The sequence below is a fragment of the Eretmochelys imbricata genome, chromosome 1 (genome assembly GCF_965152235.1).
Source record: "Eretmochelys imbricata isolate rEreImb1 chromosome 1, rEreImb1.hap1, whole genome shotgun sequence".
Classification (NCBI taxonomy): domain Eukaryota; kingdom Metazoa; phylum Chordata; order Testudines; family Cheloniidae; genus Eretmochelys; species Eretmochelys imbricata.
Genome location: NC_135572.1, coordinates 100,385,094 through 100,410,328, shown reverse-complemented (window position 1 = coordinate 100,410,328; position 25,235 = coordinate 100,385,094). Strand labels below are relative to the sequence as shown.

The 25,235-nt window shown below is 41.4% G+C and overlaps 1 protein-coding gene across 8 annotated transcripts in view; it reads left to right on the top strand.

The window, feature by feature from the left end:
* The window catches only part of DOCK9 (dedicator of cytokinesis 9), a 335,650-nt gene that overhangs the window by 263,314 nt on the left and 47,101 nt on the right, over positions 1-25,235 (top strand). For 5 of the 8 annotated variants that reach the window (XM_077812928.1, XM_077812891.1, XM_077812874.1 and 2 more), the window contains 5 exons: positions 13,898-14,013; positions 14,940-15,077; positions 15,633-15,815; positions 22,405-22,518; positions 22,663-22,878. In XM_077812928.1, the coding sequence (XP_077669054.1) occupies positions 13,898-14,013; positions 14,940-15,077; positions 15,633-15,815; positions 22,405-22,518; positions 22,663-22,878 (767 nt within the window). Of the gene's footprint in view, positions 1-13,897; positions 14,014-14,939; positions 15,078-15,632; positions 15,816-22,404; positions 22,519-22,662; positions 22,879-25,235 lie in introns of those variants that run through there. The other 3 variants (XM_077812917.1, XM_077812907.1, XM_077812900.1) reach the window with 2 other exon arrangements.

Sequence of the window (25,235 nt, the reverse complement as noted above, 5' to 3'; positions counted from 1 at the left end):
AAAACTGTCCAGTACACATGATTTGGTACTGTTGAAAGAGCAGCTTCCTGTAAGCAGCCATACGGAGACTACAGTACTATCACTAAGGGCTTGTCTACAGAAACAGTTTGTGGAAAACAGGTGTGTGAATCGAACCCATATCAGCCTGTTGTGAACTAACTAACCATGTGGACCTTGCTAATGTGCATTAGCAGTTAGTGCGTTTTGATCTAATCCTCTTCACACACCAGCTTGCCGCGAACAAGGCAAGCGTTAAGAATCTCAGCACTGTTCATACTGCAGGCAGTCTCAACACCACCCTTGTTGGTACTAACATTTTCTGTACCTCATCATTCAGCACTGAAAACTTATGAACTGGAGCCTTCAATGCCAACCACAGAGGCACCAACATTTATGGTGCTAGGGGATTTGCTTGTCTCAGATTTCCCTTAATTTCCTTTGCTAGCACAGTCAGTTAAAATCCTTTTATCACTAACGGATCAATATAGAGAGATTCTTCAAGTGTGTTAAGGGATTCTGGTGTTGGGGGATGTACTGGGAAACTGTGTCACAAGTCCACCCAATTTAGGCTTACTCAATTTTTGCCTTTATTATACAATTTCAGACAGAATTATTGTCACTTATAGGATCTGAATATATATTTATTCTAGACAGTAATAGCAGATGAGATAAAATAGGTAAAGGAGCTCTTCTGCCTTCAATGGTGGTCTTCATCTCATCTGATTTTTCTGGTGTGGTCCTTCAGTCCCGTCCCTTCGGCTTCTGGTCCAGTGTTTCTCCAATCTGGGCCTTGTTCACTTAGGTCTTCTATACATTTCCAAATTCCAGACTACTTAACCTTTCTCCAATCAGCTTTTAACACATCACACATTTGGTTTTTTTATGTAACCCATATATTATTCATGCGCAAGCTTCAGTTTATCCAACTTGTGTATTTCTTTGCTGTCTATGCAGGTTCTATGTTGTTTTGTACACTGTCCCTGGGTTTTCCCAGTAAAAGGCTTCTTCTTGTTTTTGTGTTTCTGTGTTTTGACTTCAAAACTTCCAGCATAACATTTTATCTTTGTTCTGTCAGAAATAACATCACTTTAAGCAGATCAGCAATTCTGTGTAAAAGAAGAATTGGCAAAATAACACTTATGCCAGCAAGGTCTTGGTCTACATGTTATCTCATCTAAACTCATTCACTATCCTTAGGTATAAATCATTAAAATATAGCTATCAAAGCTTTTAATCTTACCATTTAGCAATCCTTCATTTTTATATTTTAATATTATATTCAGTATGTGTATATCAACATACCCTCTTAATCTATTTTGTGGGGTTTGAGGGAAGTTTTGGAAAAATGATGACCCGTTTCTGTCAATGTTTATTTTCTTTAAACATGCATTTTCAAAGGCCTTTTTCCTTCAAAGACCAGTTTTGTTTGTGAAACATTACCAAAAACGTTATTAGAAATTTTCTTGTGTTGCATTTTGAGGAGTCTCTCAATTTTAAGCCTCTATTTAGTTGCTTTTAATGGTATCCCAACATGTGGATTCCTATCCAGTCAGCTCCCCCTATGTGAGAGGACTACTTTTTCCTCATCTTCCTCAAATGGGATTAGAGAGGGTTCCCCATCACGTTCTCCAGCCTACTTTTCATCTAATAGAGACACTAGGGCTCAAGCTCATTATCGTAAGCATAGGGAACACAGAGATACACACTCATCCTGGTATCACCTTCTTGGTCTCCTACACAGTTTGTATCTCGTCCATATTCATGGCCATATTGGGCTTCGTGCTGTCTTCAGTTTACGTTTACACATTCTAGAACAAATCACCTTCTCCAGCTAAGTCGTCTACATCTCATGCATAACACCAGCCTTAAGTTTCTCAGTGAACAGCAAATCCACACTTTTGAGGAAGGACAGTCTCATCGCTCCTGCTGTATTGTCATCATCTTTGTCTGTCTGACTGTCTTCATCATCACCACCAGATAACTACAAGACATCTCAGGAGCCTCTGAAGAGTTAGTAGAGACTCTAGAGATCCAGGTGGAAGTGATAAGTGAAACTCTCTCAAGCTTCTAGTCGTATTACACACTGCTATCAGAAAGACTGGCAGTGCCAATCAACTACACACTCCTGGAACCAGCTCAGCTCTTGTGGCAAACACTGGCCACTATACCTGCTATATCATAAAAGAAAGAGAAGAGATACCAGGCCCCATTATCAGGGTTTGACTACTTCTCTGTGGATCCTGCACCAGGTTCTCTTCTAATCACAGCAGCTCATGAACATACTAAACTAAACCATATGTTTACACCAAAGGAAAAGGAGTTTAAGCAGCTGGATTTACTAGGAAGGAAGAGCTATTCCTCAGCTAGTCTTCAAATGAGAATTTCAAATTATCAAGCTCTTCTTGCGAAATATGATGACTTCTGCTGGAATAGGGTCTCTGAGTTCCTTGATGTGGTACCACAGGAGTCCAGAAAATAACTGCAATCTCTGATTAATGGGGGACAGTTAGTTTTCAGAACCACATTACAAGCTGCAATACACAGCAGACACAGCAGTGTGTCTAGTGATGTAACAATGAGGTGAGTGTCTTGGCTACAATCTGCCGGTGTCCTGCATGAAATTCAGAACACTATGAGGATTTACCCCTGAAGGAGTCAGAGCTATTAAGCTTTAAAACAATGACATGTTATATACCCTATAAGACTCTAATACAAACTTCAAGATTGTTGGGAGTCTGCCTTCTCAGATGGGAAAAAAACAACACATACAGTCTCACTGAAGGCAGCTGTCTGAACCCTTTCAGTATGCCTAACGCAAATCTTCTGACCCTGCTAAGAAGAAACAGTGTTTCCTCTGTCTACTTCTTCGTAACTGTTGCCAGCCAACAGGCAGCAAGTCTGATGGTCATGTCAAGAGCTCCGAACCAACCGTTATGAGTATTTTTTCCTTCCCTTACCCATTTTGGAGTACATTTATTCTTGGGAAGCCTGGAACAATATTTCAGTAGACCCAATCGGTCCTTGAAATTATCTTGACTGATTACTCTGTTTAGTTCCAGACTATCCCTACCCACAACCCACCATCCCCGACCCCTTTCACAAGAAGATTCCATAACAAATTCATTCTCTGTTGTCTTTCAGAGACATAGAAGAGGTTCCTTCCCAGTTCAGGAGGAAGGGCTTTTATCCTCATTTCTTTCTAATTCCCAAAAAAGAAAAAAAGATTGGAGGGCTATTCTGAATCTCAGAAGACTCAATACATTCATTTGAAGATTAAAATTCAGCACAGTAACTGTAGTCTGAATAATTTCTTCCCTAGATGCACAAGATTGGTTCACAGCTCTCAACCTGCAGGATATGTATTTCCATTTACCCCCAGCCCCCACAGGAAATACTTGAGTTTTATAGTGGGATCTCAACATTTTCAGTATAGAATTCATTTGGACTGTCAACAGCCCCAAGAATACTTACAAAATAACTAGGGGTTGTTGCAGCATTTCTAAGAAAGCAAAATATTTAAGTTTATTCTTACCATGATAATTGGCTGATTCAGGATTCCTCTCATCAAGTCTGAGAGAACATTCATTATACTCTCTAGCTGCTCACCAATCTGGGGCTTAGAATAAAACCAGAAAAAATCTCAACTGATCCCATTATCAAAGATGGAATATATAGATGCTCTGCCGGACTCCACACAGCATCAGCTTATTTACATGAGTCCAGATTGGAGACAATGACACATCATAATTAATTACTGAACAATCCTCAGATATCAGGAAGATAATGTTTGAGTTCTGGGACACATGCCATCATGTATATTCATCAGTCCTCATGCCAGACTTCATCTTCACTGTATGTAAGGCTGTCTGAAGTCCATTTTCATGCTAAAAAGCCATCATATAGACACATTGGTGATGATTCCTCAGTATGTCCTTTCTGCAGCCCAGCATGTTGTACAATTCTTATACATATGGGCTATTCCCTTCCCATCCTCAGTTTCTGGAGCTGTTCAGAGTTGCAGCATAGCTTGTGCTAGTGACACCCCCTTCTTCTGCTTGCGGCCAGATCTTCTGCCTTCACAGCAGCAAAGTGGCGGTTTGTTTCACACCTATCCTTTTCTTTTGGATTTTTTTACTTTTAGCCTCTTTTCAAGCAGTTAAAGTGTTTATATTTATCAAGCCTTCTCACCTCTTCCTGGTCCCGGATCTGAGCAGCGTAGTGGTCCCAGCCGCTTGAAGCCTCTGCTGCAGTGTCCCCTTCCACCTTTCAGACGTGGCAGAAGAGCCATACAAGCACCAGCAAAATCCAAAAGGTGCTCTGTATATGAGGCAGTTTTCTCAGGCTTGGAAAAACATAAAAAATGCATTGCCTGTACCCAGCTAGCCTACCCTATCTCTGCCAGGGCCTGGAGCTCTGAGTTGGCTAAGCATGTTGGGGACCCAACCCCTCCCAAGTAGCTGCGACTTCACCACAGAAAAACCTGACCAGGAGAGACAGAGTAGAACAGGGAGAGGCTCTGAGGACAAAGAGGATTTCATCCAGCTGACCTAGGAGGTAAGTCCTGGGGCAACAAAAGATCATAAAGATAAGATACTTCCTGGGCTGCTCGTCCCCCAAAAAGTCCTATAGTGGGTTTTAGGATCTGGGGAAAGAAGCAGGACTGCTATACAGCTTCCCTTCCTCACACCATGAATCAGGTGATTCTCATGATACTCTGGGGTAAGTCGTGCAAAACCCAGAGTCTCCGGTTCCTAAAATGACAAAAGCAAGTGTGTCCTTCAGAAGGCAGTGATTATTATTGTTAATAAACAAGTGGGGTGAAAATTAGGAGTTAAACCCCTTCTCCTTTGCCTTCTCCCTCTGAGGGAATATTTGCTGGAGTTTATCTCATACACAGAGGGTCCATCACAATGTTCTATACTATGCTCACCACCCCTCCCACGTCCTGCAGCTTGTGTGGGCATGCAGAAAGCCTGTTCATCCTTGCTGTGCAGCCCTGCCTCAGGCTGCAGTCTAATGGAAATTGCCTGTTCGACTATCAGCCCAAGAATCCCTAGCTCTGCCAGGAAAAGGGGCTCAGACTTCAGGAAGCAGCAGAATGGAAACTGTGCCTTCTGATCATCAGCCATATACTTTTATCTACTCCTCTACCATGGTTACTGGTTCTCCACAATATTGCTTCCCCCAGTGTTCATAGAGAGGAAAGCATAGCAAAGCTTGTGAGAAAATTGTGTAATATGCCACATCTCCCATTAATTAAAGACTTGTTTAATCCACCACATGGTCATTGCCTGTTGTGAATAAGTTTATCGGGTGAGGGATATATGATAGAGGACACATGGCAAACTTCATGGTTCTCAGAGAATGTGAAAAATAATTACCTTGCTTCGGACTCCAGTCAACATCAACCCAGGTTTCATTTACCACAAAGGCCGTGGAGACTTCTGAACCAGTTTCGTGTTGGATATTAAATTTGTAATAGAAACAGTCCACTATGTCAATGTGGGCAGCCATATACCATGACACACGTTGTTGAGGACTGCAAAATGACTCAGCTTTCTGGAGGTCTTCCTGCCTTGAACATCCTTGATAAGAACTCTGTGGTTTGGCTTTACTGGATTGCATACGCCAAATAATAATAGTAATTATCAGCCATAAACCCTTGCTCTCCTAGGAAAAGGGGATCAGACTCTGAAAGATTGGAAAAGGTTCTCTCTCTCCACCCCTCCCCTGCTCTACAGGCTGGCTCTACATTAAAGCTTTGAGCATTTCAGGCAGAACAGAGGCATTGGAAGATTCCACTCCCCATGAAGCTGCACCAAAGGGTAAGTGCGAAGTCCATTCCCATGTTCAGAAAGCTCCAGTTGTGGTGCTCGGTTCCTCCTCCAGTACTTACTTACTAGCCAGTCTCGGGGAGCAAGCAGAGGCAGCATTTCAGGCTCCAAGGAACAGCTAACAAGCTGTTTTCACAATCGAGGTATGTGCACCAGTACTCTTCCTCTGATGTATGGTTCCCAGACCAGGATGAATAGTGTACTACCTCTCTGCTGTAAATAGCCAGAGGAAAAACTACCACATGTTTTGTTTTTTCTTTTTTTTTTTTAAAAAAAAAACCTATAGAAATTTTCCAGGAGAGGATGCCAGTCAGTGGCCCTCAAGGAACTTCTTAATATTATTAAAAATACCTTTCCTTTCAAGCATTATTATGATACATGTTTTCCTGTTGATTCCTCCTTTGAGGACAACGTAGGATCAAAATGAGGATACCTAAATAAACCAAATGCTAAACTAAAATGTTCGTATAAAGAAATGTCATAAATTTTGGGAGCCTAAGGTTGGTACAGCAGGAGCTCCACCAGTGAAAGGCATAGTCACAGCTTCAGAAGGGGACTTTCTTCCAAGACCACATAGAACATAAGAGTGATGACACGACAATTTCAAAGCCTCAGCTTGCAGCTGTTCAGACCAAAAGTTTTTCATATATTTAGTAAAAAGCCTACTTTGTGGTAAACTAGTGGTACATCTTCTGGCTATGTGATTTTTGTTCGGAGTGAGACATCTTGGGTCCTGTCTTGGTCAAACCTCTTGTTGTAATATGGGACGAGCAATGGATTCCAACTTGGTGGCTACAAGGATGTCATGTTACATCCATGAATAGTCTTCAGTCATCCTAAATAGATATCTTGTGCATCCAAACTTACAGTTGAGAAGTTATTGGGGGAAACATTAGGGAAATTAGTAGCTGAGACTTCAGAAAGTCCTCTGCTCTCTGTCAAAGCCAGCAAAGCAATCTAGTGGGTGCTGGCAACACCCAATGGTATAACACCCAAGAAGGGACTGTTAACCTGGCAGGGAGAAAACATTTGGAGCAGAAGCTTCCAAGGAGACCTAGATGAATTTTACTACAAAGCAATAAAATCTTTAGTATGACAAAGACTATTCCTTCTTATCCACCTTCTTTACCAGAGCCTTAACTAGTTGACTATAGTCGCAGCAAAGCATAGCTCACAAGCCACAACATACAGTGCCACAACCCAGACTTTGGATCACTTTTGAGGGCATGGCTTTGCAATAACACCAGGAAAAGCTCTCTGGTTCTGTAAACAAACATAATTCACCTGGGATTGGAAATAGACACTTTGGTGATCGAGATCTACCCATCACTAGACGGATTCCACAAGAACCAGGATTTGATATCCATGCTGGACAAATGCATGAGACCAGCCATGGCTCAGTGTGTCTAGCCATTGGGCCTACATGAGTCTCCCCATGGATAAGGTCTTCTATCAGGCATCTCCAAGCCTTTCTTCTGAAAATATGGGACCGTTCCCTGGAGCGAATACAAGACCAGGTACTTGTTCCCAACCGGGTGCTGGATCCCCTAAGATGATGGACAGTCCTAGAGAATGTCCACAGAGGTCTTTCCATATTCTTTCCAGGCCAGCAGGTTCTCACAACAGACACGAGTTTGAAAGGATAAGGATCACTTCTGGGATCCAGAACCATGTAGGATATCTGAAGCTCCAGGGAAAGGAAACACAGCATGAAGCCTTTGGAGCTCACAGCTGTCAAACTACCTCCACTGAATGCCAGGTCTTCCTTGAGGGCAATCATGTCTTGATCCAACCAGGCAGCCATGGTTGCATACATAAACAACCAAGGGGGAACGAGGAGTGTAGCTCTATGTGCAGAAGCGATGGAGACAATGGAATGGGCAGACAAGACTCTCCCTTTCTGAAAGGTGATACACACAAAAGGAGAGCTGAACATAAAGACAAACTGGCTCAGAAGATGCAAAGTCGACTAAAGCAGAAAGTCTTCACTCTGATCTCGCAAATGTTTGGGCTCCTTGATGTTGACCTGTTCTGATAGAATTGAAGCTAGAATAATTGTTGCGGCTTCTGAAGAGACCAGACATCTTTGTTCCAAGACCTGTTCCTCCACCCAGAGCTACATCATCTTCAACTGACAGCCTGGCTATTGTTAGAGTTAGCCTCACTCGGCCTATTTTTCAAAGTGATCAGGACTTTGCTGTCATCTAAGAGAATTTCCACACTAAAAAATGTACTCCATATGGACCAAGTTCAGTTCACGGTTCCAAAAGCACAGTGCAGATTCTGGGAATGCTGCACCGCCCCCCCCCCCGCCCCCCCCCGGACTTCCTTCCAGAAGGTGCGAATAAGGGCCTTCAGCCCAGCACCATAGCAAGCCAGATATCAGCCCTAAGTAGTGTGGTACTTACAGGATCTTGTGATTCCTTGGCAGAACCATCAGCTATCCAGATTTCTCAGAGCAATCAGACTGACCAGACCAGCAGTCAGACCAACTTTCCCTAAGTGGAACCTACCACTGGTATTTGAAAGCCATAGCCACCCATCTCTTTGAGACTATGACTTCTTTCATTCCACCTATGGCCACAGCATCTGACCAAGAAGCAGTAACACACTAGAAGTCAGAAGAGCACTCAAGACCTATGTCAAGCGTGCAGAATTCACAAGATCTGGCTTCCTGTTCATTTCCTTTCATCCTGAGTTGCCAAAGGCTTTAGCATATCCAAGCTGCTCCTTACTAGATTAATCAGACTGTGCATTGCTGAGGTGTACAAGCTATCTGGCACAATTGTTCCAGAAGCAATCAAGGGGCATTCTACAAGATCCATGGCAACCTCACGGGCTAAAAGGGTGAGTGCTTCCTGTGCACAGAACTACAGAGTAGCCACATTTTCATTAACTAATGCCTCTGTGAGACACTATAAGCTGGACTTCCTTTCTCTGCAGAGGCCTCCTTTGGCAGGCAGGTACTACAGGCAGTGGTCTGGACATAAGCTGGCCATTTGAGCAGTTAAAAAAAGGGTAGTGAGGGAGGGGTGTCCCCCTTGTTTCTTTTTTTCACTTTTCTATCTCTTCCTTCTCCTATTCATGGCTTCCTACTTCCCATACAAACCAGAATTGTGGGAGATGCTGGGCTGCAGAATGGAAAATTTCTTACCTGATAATTTCCTTTCTGCTAGCAGCATCTCCCACAGTTCTACCCACCTTGGATGTTTCACAGGCAAGGATCAGCATTTTATTTGGATAGTTATCATGTAGGCCGTGGCCTATTGTACATAGTTAATTAGTTATCTCTGAAATTGTTACTAATCATTTTCCAAGAGTTTTTCACAGCTTTGGAATGAATCATCTGGCAAACAGGAGAATGGGGAATGGCTGGCACAGGCTATACTTCAGTTTGAACCACGTCCAGAAACTTAAGACAGGAGGGGAATAGCCTAGAATTGTGGGAGATGCTGAAGCAGAAAGGAAATGTAGCATCTTGTTTTCGGGAGGAGATCAGAGTCTCAGGACTCTGTTGGATGCCTTCTTAATATCATGGTCCCACAGCTTTATGTACGGATTCAGAAAACTCAAGCAGGATGCAACGTCGTTGATAGTAATTGCACCAGCATGGCTCAGACTTTTGGTTCAAAGACCTGCAGAAACTATTAGTTTGGATTCCAATATCATTGCCTCCTTTAACTTATCTTATCACTCAAGTAAAAAGGAACATACTTTACCCAGAACTAGAATCTCTGCACCTTGTTTGGATGCTTGCTGTTTAATTGATGAAGAAAAGTCTTGCTTCAGGGAAGTCCAAAATATTTTAATAGTGGAAAGGACTCTACGAGATCTACATATAATGCCAAATGAAAAAGATTTGCCTCTTGGATACAGCAACACCATGTCTCATCTTTTTTAACATCCTTTCATTTTTGCATTACATGCTTTCACCAAAATCAATTGAACTTCCATTAGTTTTATAAAAGTTCACCAAGAAGTTACATCTATCATCCAGAAATCCAAAATCACCCAGTATTTTCACACCATAGAGTTTCTAGATTTTTAAAGGGTTAAGTACATGTTTTTCCTTCCAATTAGGACAGAGATGTCTCTGTCATGGGACCTTAATGTGGTATTAGCAGCTCTGATGGGCCCTCCATGTGAAGCATTAGTCACATGTTTATGTTTATTGCCATTACTTCTGCTCCTAGGATGGGAGAAATTCAAGTCTTAATGCCTGATCCACCATATTTCATAGAGATCCCTTAGAAGACCTCATCTAGATTTCTCCCGAAAGTAGTTTCTGATTTTCATATTAATCAAACCATTCATTTACCTGTTTTCTTTCCCAGGCCCCATACCAATAATTCTACAAGAAAACTATACACTTTAGGTGTTTGAAGAGCCATTGTCTTTTTATTTAGACAGAACTAAATCATTTAGAGTCTCCTTGAGAATGCTTATTGCTTATGCCAAAAAAAAAAAAAAGGGGGGAAAGCATTTTTTTTCCCACAGAGTATCCAAATGGATTACAGTATGTATCAGATTGCTATCAAATAGCTAAACTGGATTCCCCATTCAGATAAAAGCTCATTCTACTACAGCTCAGGCTACATCTGTGGCTTCTTACAGAAATAGACCTATTTCTGAAATTTGTAGAACTGCCATCTGGGGTTCAATTAATATTTTCACAAAATGCTGTGCTATAGTGGAGGCTTCTAGAGCAGGTGCTTGCTTTGGTAAAGCATTTTTTTCAATCACTGTTTCACTAAGACTCCAATATCCACCTCCTGGCATGAGGTAACTGGGAGTCACCAAGAGTAGAATGTATATAGACAATCGTTAGAAGAAATAAAAATGATTACTTATCATATAGTAACTGGGGTGCTGTTGAAGATGTGTTCTCTAAATGTATTCCACGACCTGCCCTCCTTCCCAACTGTGGAAGTCCCAAATTGGAGTCCATAATGACACAGATACCAATTACAAAGGAATTGAGGTAGTTGGCCCCACTCTGCCTCTTTTATGCCCTCACAATTGGAGAGACAAAGGCAGGTAGGGCACAGGCATGAGCCAGTGGGCACTGCTGGTCAAAAGATTACAATGCTGGGGATACAGACAACACATCACAAAGAGCACCAGTTACTGTAAGGTAAGTAACAGGTTTTTATATATTTGTGTTTCAGAGGAAGTGACAACATAAAGAGGAATCTATTATCTCTCTCCAAAGAGAAACTATTTCATTTTAGAACTGAAATATTTAAAACTAATCCATTTTGAATATCTTACATTTAAAAAAAAAAAAGAGTGGAGCACTGAGTCTGTGCATGTGTGGCGAGCTCAGCTGCATAATGAATGTACAGTTTTGTCCTGTTTGCAGTGAATGAGATATGCATGGACTAAATTACAAGACTGAAGATGTGTGGGAAAGACACTCCAGTGTATGTAGCCAGTAATTCCAGATTATAGAGTTTATCAATTTTTCTTTAAAACAAAAAAAACCCATGCCAAGGATATTCCTTGCAAACGCCTAAATTTAAAGGGATATTATGAAAATACTCTCTATAAATTTAGGCGGTGCACGTACAATGAACCCCCACTATGTTTTGTTAGTAGGATTAGTACCCAGGATTTTTAGGAGTATGGCCACAATTCAGCAAAGTATGTAGAAACATATTTAACTACAAGCATGTGCTTAAGTGCCATGTTGGATCAGAACCTAATGGAATTTCCCTTCCACGTTACTGATAAGGAGAAACAAAAAAAGAGCTCTCTTTTAAACCTTATGAGACCCACTGGAGGGAGGTCCGTTATGATGTATTCCTCCTAAGACTGAAGAAAAAATTGTATGATATTACATTGTTTTACTATAAAAATAGCATGCATTGTTTTTGTGCATGTGTTGATCCCAGGATATTACAGAGACAAGGTGGGTGAGGTAATATCTTTTATTGGACCATCTTCTGTTGGTGAGAATGGCGTTTTTGAGCTTACGCAGTGCTCTTCTTCAGGTCCTTGTCTCTCTCTCCAACAGATGTTGATCCAATAAAAGATGAGACTTCACCCACCTTACTGGTTTTCAGTCAAAACCAGGATCAATAACAGTCACGAATCACTCCCCCCCCTCCCCCCGTGTTCCTCAGTGAAATGATAATAAATTGTCTTTTTGCTTCTCTTTATATTTTCCCAAAACTCATGGTTTTGAGCCCTGAGACAAGATTACCCCCTGTGGTTTTAGTCTCTGGTGTCCTCCCATACTGATTTCACATCCCTCAGTCAACCTGGCTTTTCCTGTTCACTTACATGCAAATGCAACTCCCATTGTATTTTGGCTTTTACAATGCTTGATTTACATTAGAGGTGATGAGATAATTACCTTCCCTCCTGTCTAGAAGAAAACCTGTTTCTCCTTGTGTTTGATACTATGCTTAAAAGTCTTTAACCAATCAATGTCCATAATTCCTCATATATCATTAATGCATGCATTTCAAAATGATGTTGACCAGTGTGTCACCAGCTTTCATTTGATACCTCACACAACATTCTTTATACATAAACACTGTGACAGCAACTGTGTTGGGGTAGTGAATTTGTCAGACCTGATAGGAGTTGCCGACCCAGAGTAGTGAACCACCTCTGTGGTTCACAATCTAACAATGTGTGGGCAGAATGAAACCCTGACCTGTCACAGCAGTGTTACTCATTATTACCCTCATTGGATTTAATCAGATTTTACGTAGGTATATTGCAATATGGAAAAACCAGTGTAACTGTCAACAGCCAGTTTAGCTTTGACATATTTTAAAATCTGGTTACTATGTAGCCCCCATAGTTGAGGTTCAGTTGAGTTTGCACATAAAATTGAAATTCAACTTCTTTATGTCTGCAGAATGTAATATATCTTTCTTAAAATTACAGCACTTTCTCTGAATCCAAATAAATTTTGAGGGAAGGTGGGAAGGACAAACAAGTGTATACTCTGCTTTCTGCTGCTTTCATGATGCAAAGCATCTGTAAATCTAGTTTAACAGGTCAGTATGCTCTGGCTGCTTCATATTGGCTAAACGCAGCCAGAACATGCATGTGAATCTGACCCTGAAAGTTAAAACAGGTAGGAGACCCAAACAACCATAAATCCTTCCCTACAGTGACACCAGTGGGTGAGGTTGGAATCTAATGTGCCTTTTAAAAATCAGTTAATCTGAGACACAAGCATTAAATTGTGTTTATCATAAGGATAAGATTATGTCACAGTAACCCTGAAATTTTGCTGTTTACAAGGACCCAGATGCCACACATTAACAGTTTGTGTTAATTTAGTCCTATTTCAAAGAGGACTAGAACAAAGTGAACTAACAAATTGTTATTGTGTAGCAGCAGGGCCACAAGGTTACCCTGACTATAGCGTGAAATTATTTTTTTCCCACAGTTATTCATAATTTTATTGTGACAAAATCATATCCGGAATCATAAAAATATGGTTATTGCATGGTGTCACAACAGGGCACAGTAGGGGTTATTGGATGCCCTGTTCTGCATTTTGATGTTTCAACGTGTTTGTATTTCTTTTACATTTAACCTTAACTCTGAATTTTCAGGGTTTATAATTCTTGGGTTTGGGATAATTGCAGTATTTTTAGTTTTACCCTAAATTACTGATATTTGTTCTCCACCTTAATTCCATCTATCCATGTACTTTTTGTTTTTGAATATATTAACATAGTATTACCAATTATTTAAATCCATTATTTTAAATATGTTTAATGCTGCTATTTTAAGACTTTACCTTTACACTTCACTGTGTTGTTATCTTAATTAAATTATTTGAATACCAAATATTGTACACATATATAATTGTCTCATGGTTGGAAAAGTGTGAAAAAAACTATGTATGTATAAAATATTACTCAACTGTTTAATGTAAACATCTTTCAAAGTCCTTATTCTTCTTAAACTTCCTCTAATGCAGAAAATCTTTTATAATTTTTGGCTACATGATTTAGCAGCATTAGTTTTAAAATAATTTTTGTTTAATTATGTATCATAAATATAAAGCAGCACTTCATTTGAAATTTCTACAGGCTATGGCCATTCAGAAGCAGATGTTCTTCACCAGTCCTTACTTGAAGCAAACATTGCCACTGAAGTTTCCCTTACCACTCTGGATACTTTATCTTTGTTCACAATGACGTTTAAGGTTTGTCCTTAACACAGTTTTGATAGATTATTTGATTTTTGGCATTTTAAATAATTATTCTCTAGAAAATTACTAAAAAAAGAGTTCTTATATTGAGCTATACTACTCACATCATCTGTATTAAAACTGCACAAGGCAGGTAATTCATAATCATGCCATACAATAGCTAATAACCTTTACTGTTTAATAAAGTCTTATTTGCTAGTATTAACAGTATGCTTTGAACTCAACCAATTGTCACTCAATCCTGCAATTTGTCTCTAGTAACTTCCACTGAAGTCAGCATGAGTTTTGCCTGATGGACTATAGAACTGGACCTTAAATGTTTTAAACTCAAAAATAGAAAATTGCTAATAACCAGATCCGTTTAAATGATGCATGTTCTTAGTTTATTTTTACACCCTCTGAGGGCAAGAGTAAGCAGGGTACTCCATAGGGTCCTTTTCTTCCTCCCCCACCTTTTCCCTCTCCAAACCCATTGCAGAAAGCCCACTGTCTAGTTCGCCTTTTGACATAGCTGTCCTTTAAGGGTTTTATGGGACTGATAAAGAAACACTGCACTAAAGGCCTTATTAGTTTTGGTTGGTTGGTTTCTGTCATGTTTTTGCGCCCACCCTCTTCATATCTGAGTTACTAATTAAGTATTTAAGACCCCAGTAACATATGCGTACTATCATGTTATAATTCTGTCATGGGTCCATCACTTTGGCTACAGATTAAGATTACTAAAGGTATTGGAATATTAACTGTTTAGATTTGCTTGTAGTTTTTAATATGCTTCAGTAGTACTATATGTGAAAGTTTTCTGAATAGCATCCTTGAGACGTAGCTGAAGCTAAGATTTTTTTTTTTGCACAATTTATATGCATTCTTGATAGAGCATAAATATTTAAAGAAAACACTAAATTGTCAATATCAATTTTAAGAACCAGCTACTGACAGATCATGGACATAATCCACTGATGAAAAAGGTTTTTGATGTGTACCTCTGCTTCCTTCGAAAAAACCAGTCTGAAACAGCACTGAAAACTGTCTTCACTGCTTTAAGGGCACTAATTTTTAAGGTAAGTCTTTCTAAAATAAAAATGTTAATCTTCAATTATTTGTCTTTTTTTATAGTTACCACAGTGATTTGTATCCAGTTATACAAGTAATATAATATCTTATTTCTCAAATTGAAATTGGATTTAAAAGAAAAAAAACTGTAGCATTGCAGATCATGATTCCACAACTGATCTTACGCACCGTTTTGCCCTAGAACGAATGCAGTACATTTGTTTTACTGTTTATCTTTTGTTATGGCTCTGGTTGCTACTTTTATTTTATGTAACTGTTAATATCCAATCAATTTGAAATACTTTTTCAAGTACCATTTTATGACACTATATCATACTTGACTAAAAATCCATATATTATTTTTTCTGCATTCCTTTTATCCACTGACTTCTATCAGAAAGTCATGAAGTGTGACTAGCATTATTTTTTTCTTTATGAATCTATAATTTATTGTTTGATGGCTGCACCGTCCTCGGGATGTTGGAATTGTTTTCTCTTAACATTTGTTTAATTTACTGATGTTAGCCTTGACATGATTTTTCTCCGATTCATTCTTTCCTCAGTTTCCTTCTGCATTTTATGAAGGTAGAGCTGACATGTGTGCTGCATTGTGTTATGAAATTTTGAAATGCTGTAATTCCAAACTGAGCTCAATTCGTACTGAAGCTTCACAACTGCTGTATTTCTTAATGAGAAATAACTTTGATTACACGGGGAAGAAGTCTTTTGTAAGGACACATCTGCAAGTTAGTATAATTATTTACTTATCATTGGCTTTCATGGCTTTAAGATCTATTGCTCTTCTAAGCTTAAAAATCGTTGTATAATAAGCTGTATTCTCTTTTCATGTGTAAAATCTTTGGGTTGTATCGTATATTTTTAAAACTGACCCACAATTGACTATATCTGTCTGGGAGGGCAGTTGAAAAACTATGAAATATAAATTATGTGCATTACTAATTAATATGGTGAACTGTTTTTGAACTAATATTGAGTTGTTTATACCATTATGGGGGTTGGGGGGAGGAGAAGGAGTTAAGTAGGCCAGGCAAGAAGAGATATTAGTGGTAAAGCAGCTCTATATGTTTTTTTTCTAATTGCTAAAACAGCTTTAAAAGATCATATTTGTGACGGGTTGTCACCCTGAGGTGCTACCTGGAACTGGTGTACCACCGAGCCCTTTGATTCACCAACCTGGGCTCCCTCTCACACTGTGCTGCTGTGACAAGCTAGTTGTAGACTACTCCCAGTCCTACACTGCCACCAGCATTCACACAGGCAGGGACACACACAGCTGCAGTTACAGCCACTGCATGAACCAAAAATAGAGAGGCTACAGCCAAGATAATCCCCAGCTCCCCAGACTAAGTCCCCAGAGCTATACCATCTTGCCCTAGTCAAAACTCCGACCAGTATGGATTTATTACTTAGTTTGCCCCTCCCTCGATGTGGAGAGGAATATGCAAAAAGTTTGTGTTAACCAAGCTGAGATTTTTTTTCTCCAGACACTTTACTCAAAGGCATACTGGTTTAGGTAAAGCAAAAAACAAGTTTATTAACTGCAAAAAGATAGATTTTAAGTGATACAAACAGATCAAAGCAGATTACCTAGCAAATAAACAAAACCTCAAACTTAGCCTAAAATACTAGATAGATTGGATACGAATTAGCAATTTCTCACCCTTGCTGGTGATACAAGCAGTCCACCAGGTTTCCATACACTGGCTAGAAATCCCTTTAGCCTGGGAGCACACTTTCCCCAGTTCAGTCTTTGTTCTTCAGGTGTTTCCGGGAGTTCTCTTATGTGGGGAATGAGGCCCCCAGATGGTGTCACACTCCACCTTATATAGCTTTACCACATGGCTGGAACCCTTTGTTCCAAATTCAGTTCCCAGCCCAGTTTGTGGAAAAATACAGGTACCCAAAGTGGAGTTCAGTATCATGTGGTCTGGTCAGGTGCCCTTGCTGAGTCATAGCAGCCATTACTTACAGGCCAACTGGGACGTTTACAGGAAGGCTGAGCCCTTTGGTAGTCCGTTGTCTTTGCTGATGGGCCTTCTGCCCTGTCTAGCTTCTTCATTGTTGTACCTGAAAGGCTAGCTGTGGATGTTACTCGGAGTAAGCACATTTGGAATACAGATACATAGTCAATATTTATAACTTCAGTTACAAAAATGATACATGCACACAAATAGGATAATCATATTTAGCAAATCATAACTTTTCCAGTGACCTCACCTCACATGACCCATCTTGTTCAAAATGTATCATAATTACATTATAATCATACAGCTATGAAGAATATAGGCTGCAGTGTCACAATGTTAAATTTAGTCTGATTAATTTATATCTGAAGGCTGACAGGCCCAAAGCATAATCAACCTGTCATCTTCCTAGGTCTCCCCTTCTTTTTCTCTTCTCTTCCCCATCAGTCCTCCAAACTAAGAGCTTTGAAACAGTATTAAAAGAACCCGCTTCTCTGCTTGGGTGACCTAAGTTCTGGGGTTGTTGCAGTTATTAACATACAGGTTCATCTCATGTGAATATAATGTATGCATGTCACACAATTCTTCTATCACCTTTGTGAGGCAAAAATCTTGCAGAAAAGTTCCAGCTTACAACCAAATAATTTGATGTAAAGGTAGTAGTGCAAATCTGTTTACTGTAGTAAAATAGCAGTAAAACACTGGGCTGTCTGATTGTTGTTGCTAGAAAATGTCATGTCATACTTTATTTCTGGGTAGCAAATGTTTTGTTTTATACCTGGTATGTGAATTGCTGGGTTAACTAAACTCTGCAAAGGGTTTACAACAAACTGTTGTAACCGTGCCTCTGTGGATCACAACTGAGAATACCAAATTCAGGACAAACTGCTGAGAAATAGAGGAGACACACCCCAAAACTGGGGAAAAAAGATATACCAAATCATCAAAAAAAGTAAACTTCTGTTTTACCACGCTGGCTAACAAGAAGTCAGAAAAGCAGTCTCTTTAGGCATTCCAGTCCTGGATTCAGCACCCAGACACTAGACTTAAAAATGAGTGGTTATTTAAAACCAATTTAATCAAACGAAAGGGTTCTTCTGATCCCAAAGGACCAACCACATACCTAGGTCAATATATAACTCAAATCTTACCCAATAATCACGCTGTTGCCAATCCTTTAGTATCTAAAATCTAAAGGTTTATTTATAAAAAGAGAGAAAGAAAGAAAGAAAGAAAGAAAGGTGAGAGTTAAAATTGGCTAAAGGAATCAAATACATACAATAATTGCAAAGTTCTTGGTTCAGGTTTGTAGCAGTGGTGGAATAAACTGCAGGCTTAAGTCTAGTCTCTGGTTGCTTCCAAATCATTGAAAGGTCATCAGTCCCTTGGTTAGAATGCTCCCATTAGTGTAAGTCCATAGTCCAGAGGTTCGAGCAGGAAAGAGGCAAAAGGGAAATGTTTCCAGGGCCTTTTAAAGCTTCTTCCCATTGTTCTCTCTGTGGAACATTACAGGTAACAAGATGGAGTTTTGAATCACATGGGCAAGTCACATGTCCATGCATGATTTTGCTTGATCATAGTAGAGGCCATCACAGGAAAGTCCATTCAGTGTAGATAGGCGTCTCCTATGGTCCATTGTGAGTTAAGTGTTTCTCGATGAGCCATTTAACTTGAATAGTTTCTTCAAGGTATGCAGGCTAACTACCTTGTGGATGTTACCACATGAGCAAACATTTGAAATACAGGTATATAGTTAATATTCATAACTTTAGATACAAAAATGATACGTGCATACAAATAGCATAATCATATTCAGCAAGTCAAAACATTTCCATAGACACCTTACTTGGCACACTTTGTACAAGATTTGTTGCAATTATATAATATGGGTAGCAACAATGATCTACATGGTCATATTTTAATCAGACAACATCACACTTATATACAGTAGAATCCTCTGTCTCGAGGCTGACTGTTGGGTTATAAGATGGAAGGAAGGAGGGCTGCCACCAACACCCAAAGGTATCAGCAAAGCAGAGCTGCTTGCAGAATCTGTGTGGGGTGGCAGAGAAGCAGCAGATGGGGACTGTGATACAGTTCTGGGGCTTATGTAGGTTGGGACCAAGGCACTGAGAGTTTCTGCTGCTTCTGTGACCTATGTGGGTCTGTTTCCAGACCAGAGGATTCTACTGTTGGTCTTTGAATGCTGGTCACTATATGTATTCTACTGTGGGGACACATGCGCTCCATGTACCTGAGTCCAGAGAATTCTTACAAGCAGCGTCTGCTGCTCCACATCTGCCCCCTTACTCATATGCTCTGCACCAACGCCCTCTCCAGTTTCTTCTTACTGCCACATGGCCTGAGTTGGAATCCGCCAGTGCCCAAAACTGATCTTTTCTCTGCTTCCTGTAATTATTCAAAATTACATATTGTTCTTAGTTTTCATTGTTATTTTTTAGAGTTCCCCCGTTAGGTAGTCTTAAAATCCCTACCCTAGCTAAACTCCTGGTCTCCCAGCATAGGACTTAGATTATGACCAGGATACCAGGCTTCAAAAACTCTCTCTTTCCCCTGCTTCTTTTCAGTCTGGAACAACCACTGCTTCAGAGAAACTCATGTTTCCACTAAGTGCAGACTCTTTCTGCCACTCTTTCCCCAGCTGAACACGGCAGATGCAAGAATTTTGGCTTTGGAAGCACCTTACAGAGTGCACAATGAGGCCTCAGTCAGACGCAAACGTGGGAGACCCTTTTCTGTATCAGCCAGGGTCATCAAGGAGCACACCCACTAGCACTGTGTCAGACTCCAGAGCAGACAGAAGCAAGGGAAAGGTCATTCATTGGGACCTCTCATGAGAGTAAAGGGCACTCTTACAAACATAAAAGCAGATCCCTTCCTATACTTTTTAAGAGGAAAGATTCCTCCCCAGCCCCGCCCAAGTTGGTGAGCCTTCAGACCCAAGCCACAAGGATTTAGGCCCCCTCCTAAGCCTCCTGGGCATGATCAAAAGACACATACAAGAAAGATTCATTCAGTATCAGCCTCCGTATCAACTTTGACACTGACTGTGGGTAGCCACTCAAACAAAACACTGGGACCTGAAAGACCGGGAACCACTGGTACTGTCAAAAACTGGTACTGTCAGAAACTCCTTCATCGACGGTACCATCACAGCCCCATAAGGAACTGCCCTGTACACCTACTCTGATGGTACAGAGTGACACGAGACAACCTCCAAAGGGACCAATGAGTTATACCACTTCGGAAGATATTTTCATCCTCACAGACTCCCTTGTTATCAGGATCAGTCCTAACCAGGGAGATTCTGCCACCAGTGGAATCAGTGACTCTGGAAGAAGTCTCTCTCCTATCCCATCCACTAGTCATGGTTTCCCCAACAGCATCATTGATGGAGCCGGATCCAACCTTTTCATTGTCTGGAGAGTTGGATGTACTGGGGGAACCAGCTTCACCTCCACCTAAAGAGATCAGCCCAGACAGAAGATTGAGAGCCTCCTTGAACCAGCCTTGGCCAAACTAACAGGAACTCCTCCTCGTGACTGGTGTACCCAATGCTGAGAGAGAGAGGGACTTTTGACCCCTCATACTGGCTTTATTGGGGTCCATGGTACCTGGAATCTGTGCAATCCAACAGCGAATTTTACCACCCCTCTTCTCCAAGGAGTCAACCAGAACTTTCCCTTGAGCCCATGGAAGGAGGAGAAAGACTAACGAGATCAGCTGGTACCACTGATACTGACGGGGGTATCATCCTCCTCACCAAATGAAGTGGTTGCTCCAGCCTCACTGTTTCCCCCAAACAGTCATAGACAATCTCAAGACCTGTTACGAGAGTAGCAGAAGCGCTCCAAATTTCCTTAAAGGAGGTCCAGGATTTTCAACATAAGGGTCTGGATATCCTACAGCCTACAGGATCCAGTCAGATTACACTCCAGGTAAATGAAGGCATACTAGAATGGACAAAAGCTATATGGCACACTCTGCTTACCTGTGCCCCTATCCCCAAGAGGGCAGGAAAGCAATATTTTGTTCCGACTAAAGGAGCAGACTTCTTGTTCACTCACCAGGCACCACCTAAGTCACCCTTTGAACCACTGACTACATGTTCCATATCTCACATGTCAGTGAAGGTCACCTTCCTGACTGACATCACTATGGCCAGAAAGATAGGTGAACTTGGGACCCTGTTGGCCAATCCACCAAACACAGTATTCCATGAGGACAAAGTCTCACTCTGGCTACACCCAAAATTCACTCCTAGGATTGTTTAGAAATTCATGTAAACCAGTCAGTGCACTAACCTGTGTTCTTCCCGAACCCCTATGCCTATAGCAAGGAGAGAAGACTTTATTCCCTCAATATGTGACGAGCATTGGCATTTTATCTGCTTAGAATGAAACTGATCAGAAAGTCACCTGGACTGTTAATTGCCATAGCAGAATGAGTTTGAGGACAAGCTGTATCCTCTCAGAAAATCTCTATGTGGATCTCTTTCTGTATCCTACTCTGTTATCAGTTAACAACTTCCTCCCTCACATGGGCAAGGACTCACTCTGAGGGCACAAACAGACTCCGTAGCATTGCTTCAGGAAGTGCCCCTCCTTGAGATTTGCAGGGCAGCTTCGTGGAATTCCATCCACACATTGACAAGATATTACACCTTGATCTAAGACTCCTCTGACACTTTCTTTAGGACAGTGGTTCTACAAGCAGTGTACCACCTGCATCTTTGCACTCTCTTCCTCTGAGTACGGCTTGTCAGTCAGCAACAGTAGAATACACACAGGACCAACACTTGAAGAAGAAAGAAAAGTTGCTTACCTTATTGTAACGAGTTCTTTGAAACGTGTGGTCTCTATCTGTATCCCACTAGCCACCCTCCTTCCCCTCTGCTTTGGATCACATCTGGATTCAAAATAGAGAAGGAACTGGAAAGGCAGTTGATCCACCCTGCCCCTTATACCCTCAGTTTGGAGACCAGGGAGTTAGGTGCCATCCAGCAAAAACTGCTTGCAAGAATTCTCCAACTCCTGGCTCATGGAACACATGCATACCCAGAGTAGAATACAGATAGGGACCACATATCTCAAAGAACTGCAGTTACGATACAGTAAGTAGCTTTCCTTTATGAGAAGACACGTTTGCAGTAAGTTCAAATTGTCTATTTGTCATTAATTGTAAGCTTTTGACATTTTACTGTTAAGTTATCATATTAGAAAAAATTGTCAATTAAAAAGAACACATACCTACCTTCTGAACTAAAAATCTTTTAGGAATACTTGCAGGATGTAAACATACATTTACTAGATTTTTTTTTCTTGTCAAGGTGGTTATTTCAGTAAGTCAGCTGATCGCTGATGTTGTTGGAATTGGAGGAACTAGATTTCAGCAATCTCTTTCCATAATTAACAACTGTGCCAACAATGACAGACTTATTAAGGTTAGTACTGACTTTTTCATACTGCATAAAGGCTTCCAGAGAGTTTGTTTGAAAATAGTTCCTTAAAGTCTAATATTCTATCGCTTGGATTATGAAAGGAATAAAAAATACACAATTCTTAAACTTTTTTAAAATTTATTTTAGCATACTAGATTCTCTTCTGACGTAAAGGATTTGACAAAGCGGATTCGTACAGTCTTAATGGCTACAGCTCAAATGAAGGAGCATGAGAATGATCCAGAAATGCTTGTGGATCTCCAGTACAGTTTGGCAAAGTCTTATGCCAGCACACCTGAACTCAGGAAGACGTGGCTAGACAGCATGGCAAGAATTCATGTTAAAAATGGGGATCTTTCAGAGGTAGCAGATGAAAAGCAAAATATTTTAGCTGCTTAATCAATGTGCTTGTTTTTCCCTCAGCATTTCCCATGCTAGATAACGGTTGTGTTAATAGTTCTCATAGCTTTCCATGCTGCCCATAAAAATTAATAAGTTACCATGGTCTCTGACTGTCTATGTAATACATATGTAAAACTGTCATAGCATGATGTAATATTAAGGCAGGGATGTTCTGCATGAGCTACAGGAGGCATGCCCTCTAGTTAGAAATTCCCCTCACTTATCAGTAGCTTACAGCCTTAATGTAATTGAAGCCTTCCAACAGCTGCTATTTAAGTTTTTGTTTCCAAATTAGTTGCACTAATTTGCACTGCCAGCTTGAATAATTCTAATTTTGAGTGTTTGCAGAAAATTTATGTATTTAAAATAAATGTCATTGATTTTTTTCACAACAAAATGCTATGTGATACTACCATTCTGTTGTGAAAATATGTATTTCTAGTATGTTAGGAAAAAACAATTAGATATGCTTTGATCAATGTAAATGAAGATATCTAATCAGCAGGTAGAATGTGTCTCAGCTCTTTCTGGATGTTTGTTCTCAGTGACACAAAATGATCTTTGAATGCTCGCTCATGTCTATTCCATGTTAGGTGTGCGTGCACTGTATGCCCAGTCGTCAGAGATTTTTTCCCTCTGTGGTATCCATCAGGCTGGCTCCAGTGCCACCTGGTGCCTTGTGCTCATGTGCTGGTATAAGGGGCCTGGCCAGCTCCACACCCTCTCACTTCCTTCTTACCGCTCATGACAGTCACTGGAACAGCGGCTCCTGCTTTGGCAAACCTTATTCAGTGGTCTTACTGTAGTCCTTTTCCTTTGTTTCTCTATCCCAGTTCTTTATTTTCTCAGTTTGGACTGTTGTAGTTTAGTTGTATATAGTTAGTTGACATTTTCTCACCCTATTGGCAGAGTTTCATCTGCCCCCAGTGCTGGGGCATGCCTTGGTCCCCAGATTTCAAGCCCTGTGCCTCCTGCAGCAAACCCAGGCCTGTGAGCGACCAGACAACTGGAGTTCGGAAGTGCCTGGGAGAGAACTCATATCAGGAACCCCTGCCAGATCTGTCAGGACTTCAGGCCCCATACAAAGAAGGAAAGAGAGGCCAGGCTGAAGTCCCTCCTGATGGAGGCAGCAGTCCATCCCTCATCGGAGCCAAGCCAGTCCAACTCAGCACCCAGTACCTCTACTTCAGTGTGGAGTGCACCTCCTGCCGTGAGAGTGTCTCAGCACCATTCTTTTTCACCAGTGCCGAAGAAAAAGCATAAGATGCAAGTGGCCAAGAGGGGATGTTCCCCAACTGTGAAGAGAATCAAACATGGGGAGCACAGTGGAGTGCGACCTGAGTCTGGCCAGTCCTCTGCCACTGCTCCATGGGCAGCAGTGTCGACTCCACTGCATAGGAAGGCTCCGTTAAGTCCAGTCCCGGACCATCCTTCGGCACTGGAGGGGCAATGCAGCACCAGCAGGATCACCATGCTGTCTACCCCAGTTGTGGCCAAGAATCTGCTGGCGCTGTTGGTACCGCTTTGTTGCTGACAGTACAAATATCAGCGCCTGGGAGTAGAAGGGAGCATGCAGCCCTGGGCTCCCATTTGGTACCAGCCTCCTCAGTGCCATCTAGGTCCCTGCTTGCCTTGATGCAGGTCTTCCCACCTCAGCACCATTCCCAAGCACCAGTGGGTACCACTCCTCCATGATCTTCGGAGGAAAGTTTGTCATAGGACTCAGAAGCGGAGTCATGTTCCCACTCGAGGAACCATTTCCCGTTTCCACCTGGGCAGCCCTATCAGTTGGCGAATCTGGGCACAGGGGTACTGCCAAGTACTTGGCACAGTGGGCACTGGTCTGTGCAGATGCAGTGGCCATTTTGGATCCTCTGGGTGTTTCCCCTGATGCCAGGGCTCTCTTCCAGCTACTGTACTCCATAATCTCGGAAAGAAGAGCTCCCCTGTCCCTATGGCCAGCGCCCGACCTGGATTCTGGTACCGAGCCTCAAAACCTAGATCTATGGGACCTGGTTGGTGCAGAAGGAGAGGAAGAGGACCCCCTGCTGGTGCAGGCTTCTTCCTCCTCCTCCCTGGATGAGGCAGTGTCTGGGGCACATGTATCCCCCCTCACGACAACTTCACAACTCACCAGGAGCTGTTGAAGAGAATGGTTTTGAATTTGGGGCTGGAAGTGGAGGTAGTCAAAAAATCCTCCCACAACCTGGTCAATATCTTGACTGCTGTGGGCCCCTCAAAGGTGGCCCACCTTCTTAATGAGGCCATTATGGGAAATGAAAGCCCTGTGGCAAGCCCCATCCTTCCTACCTCCTACG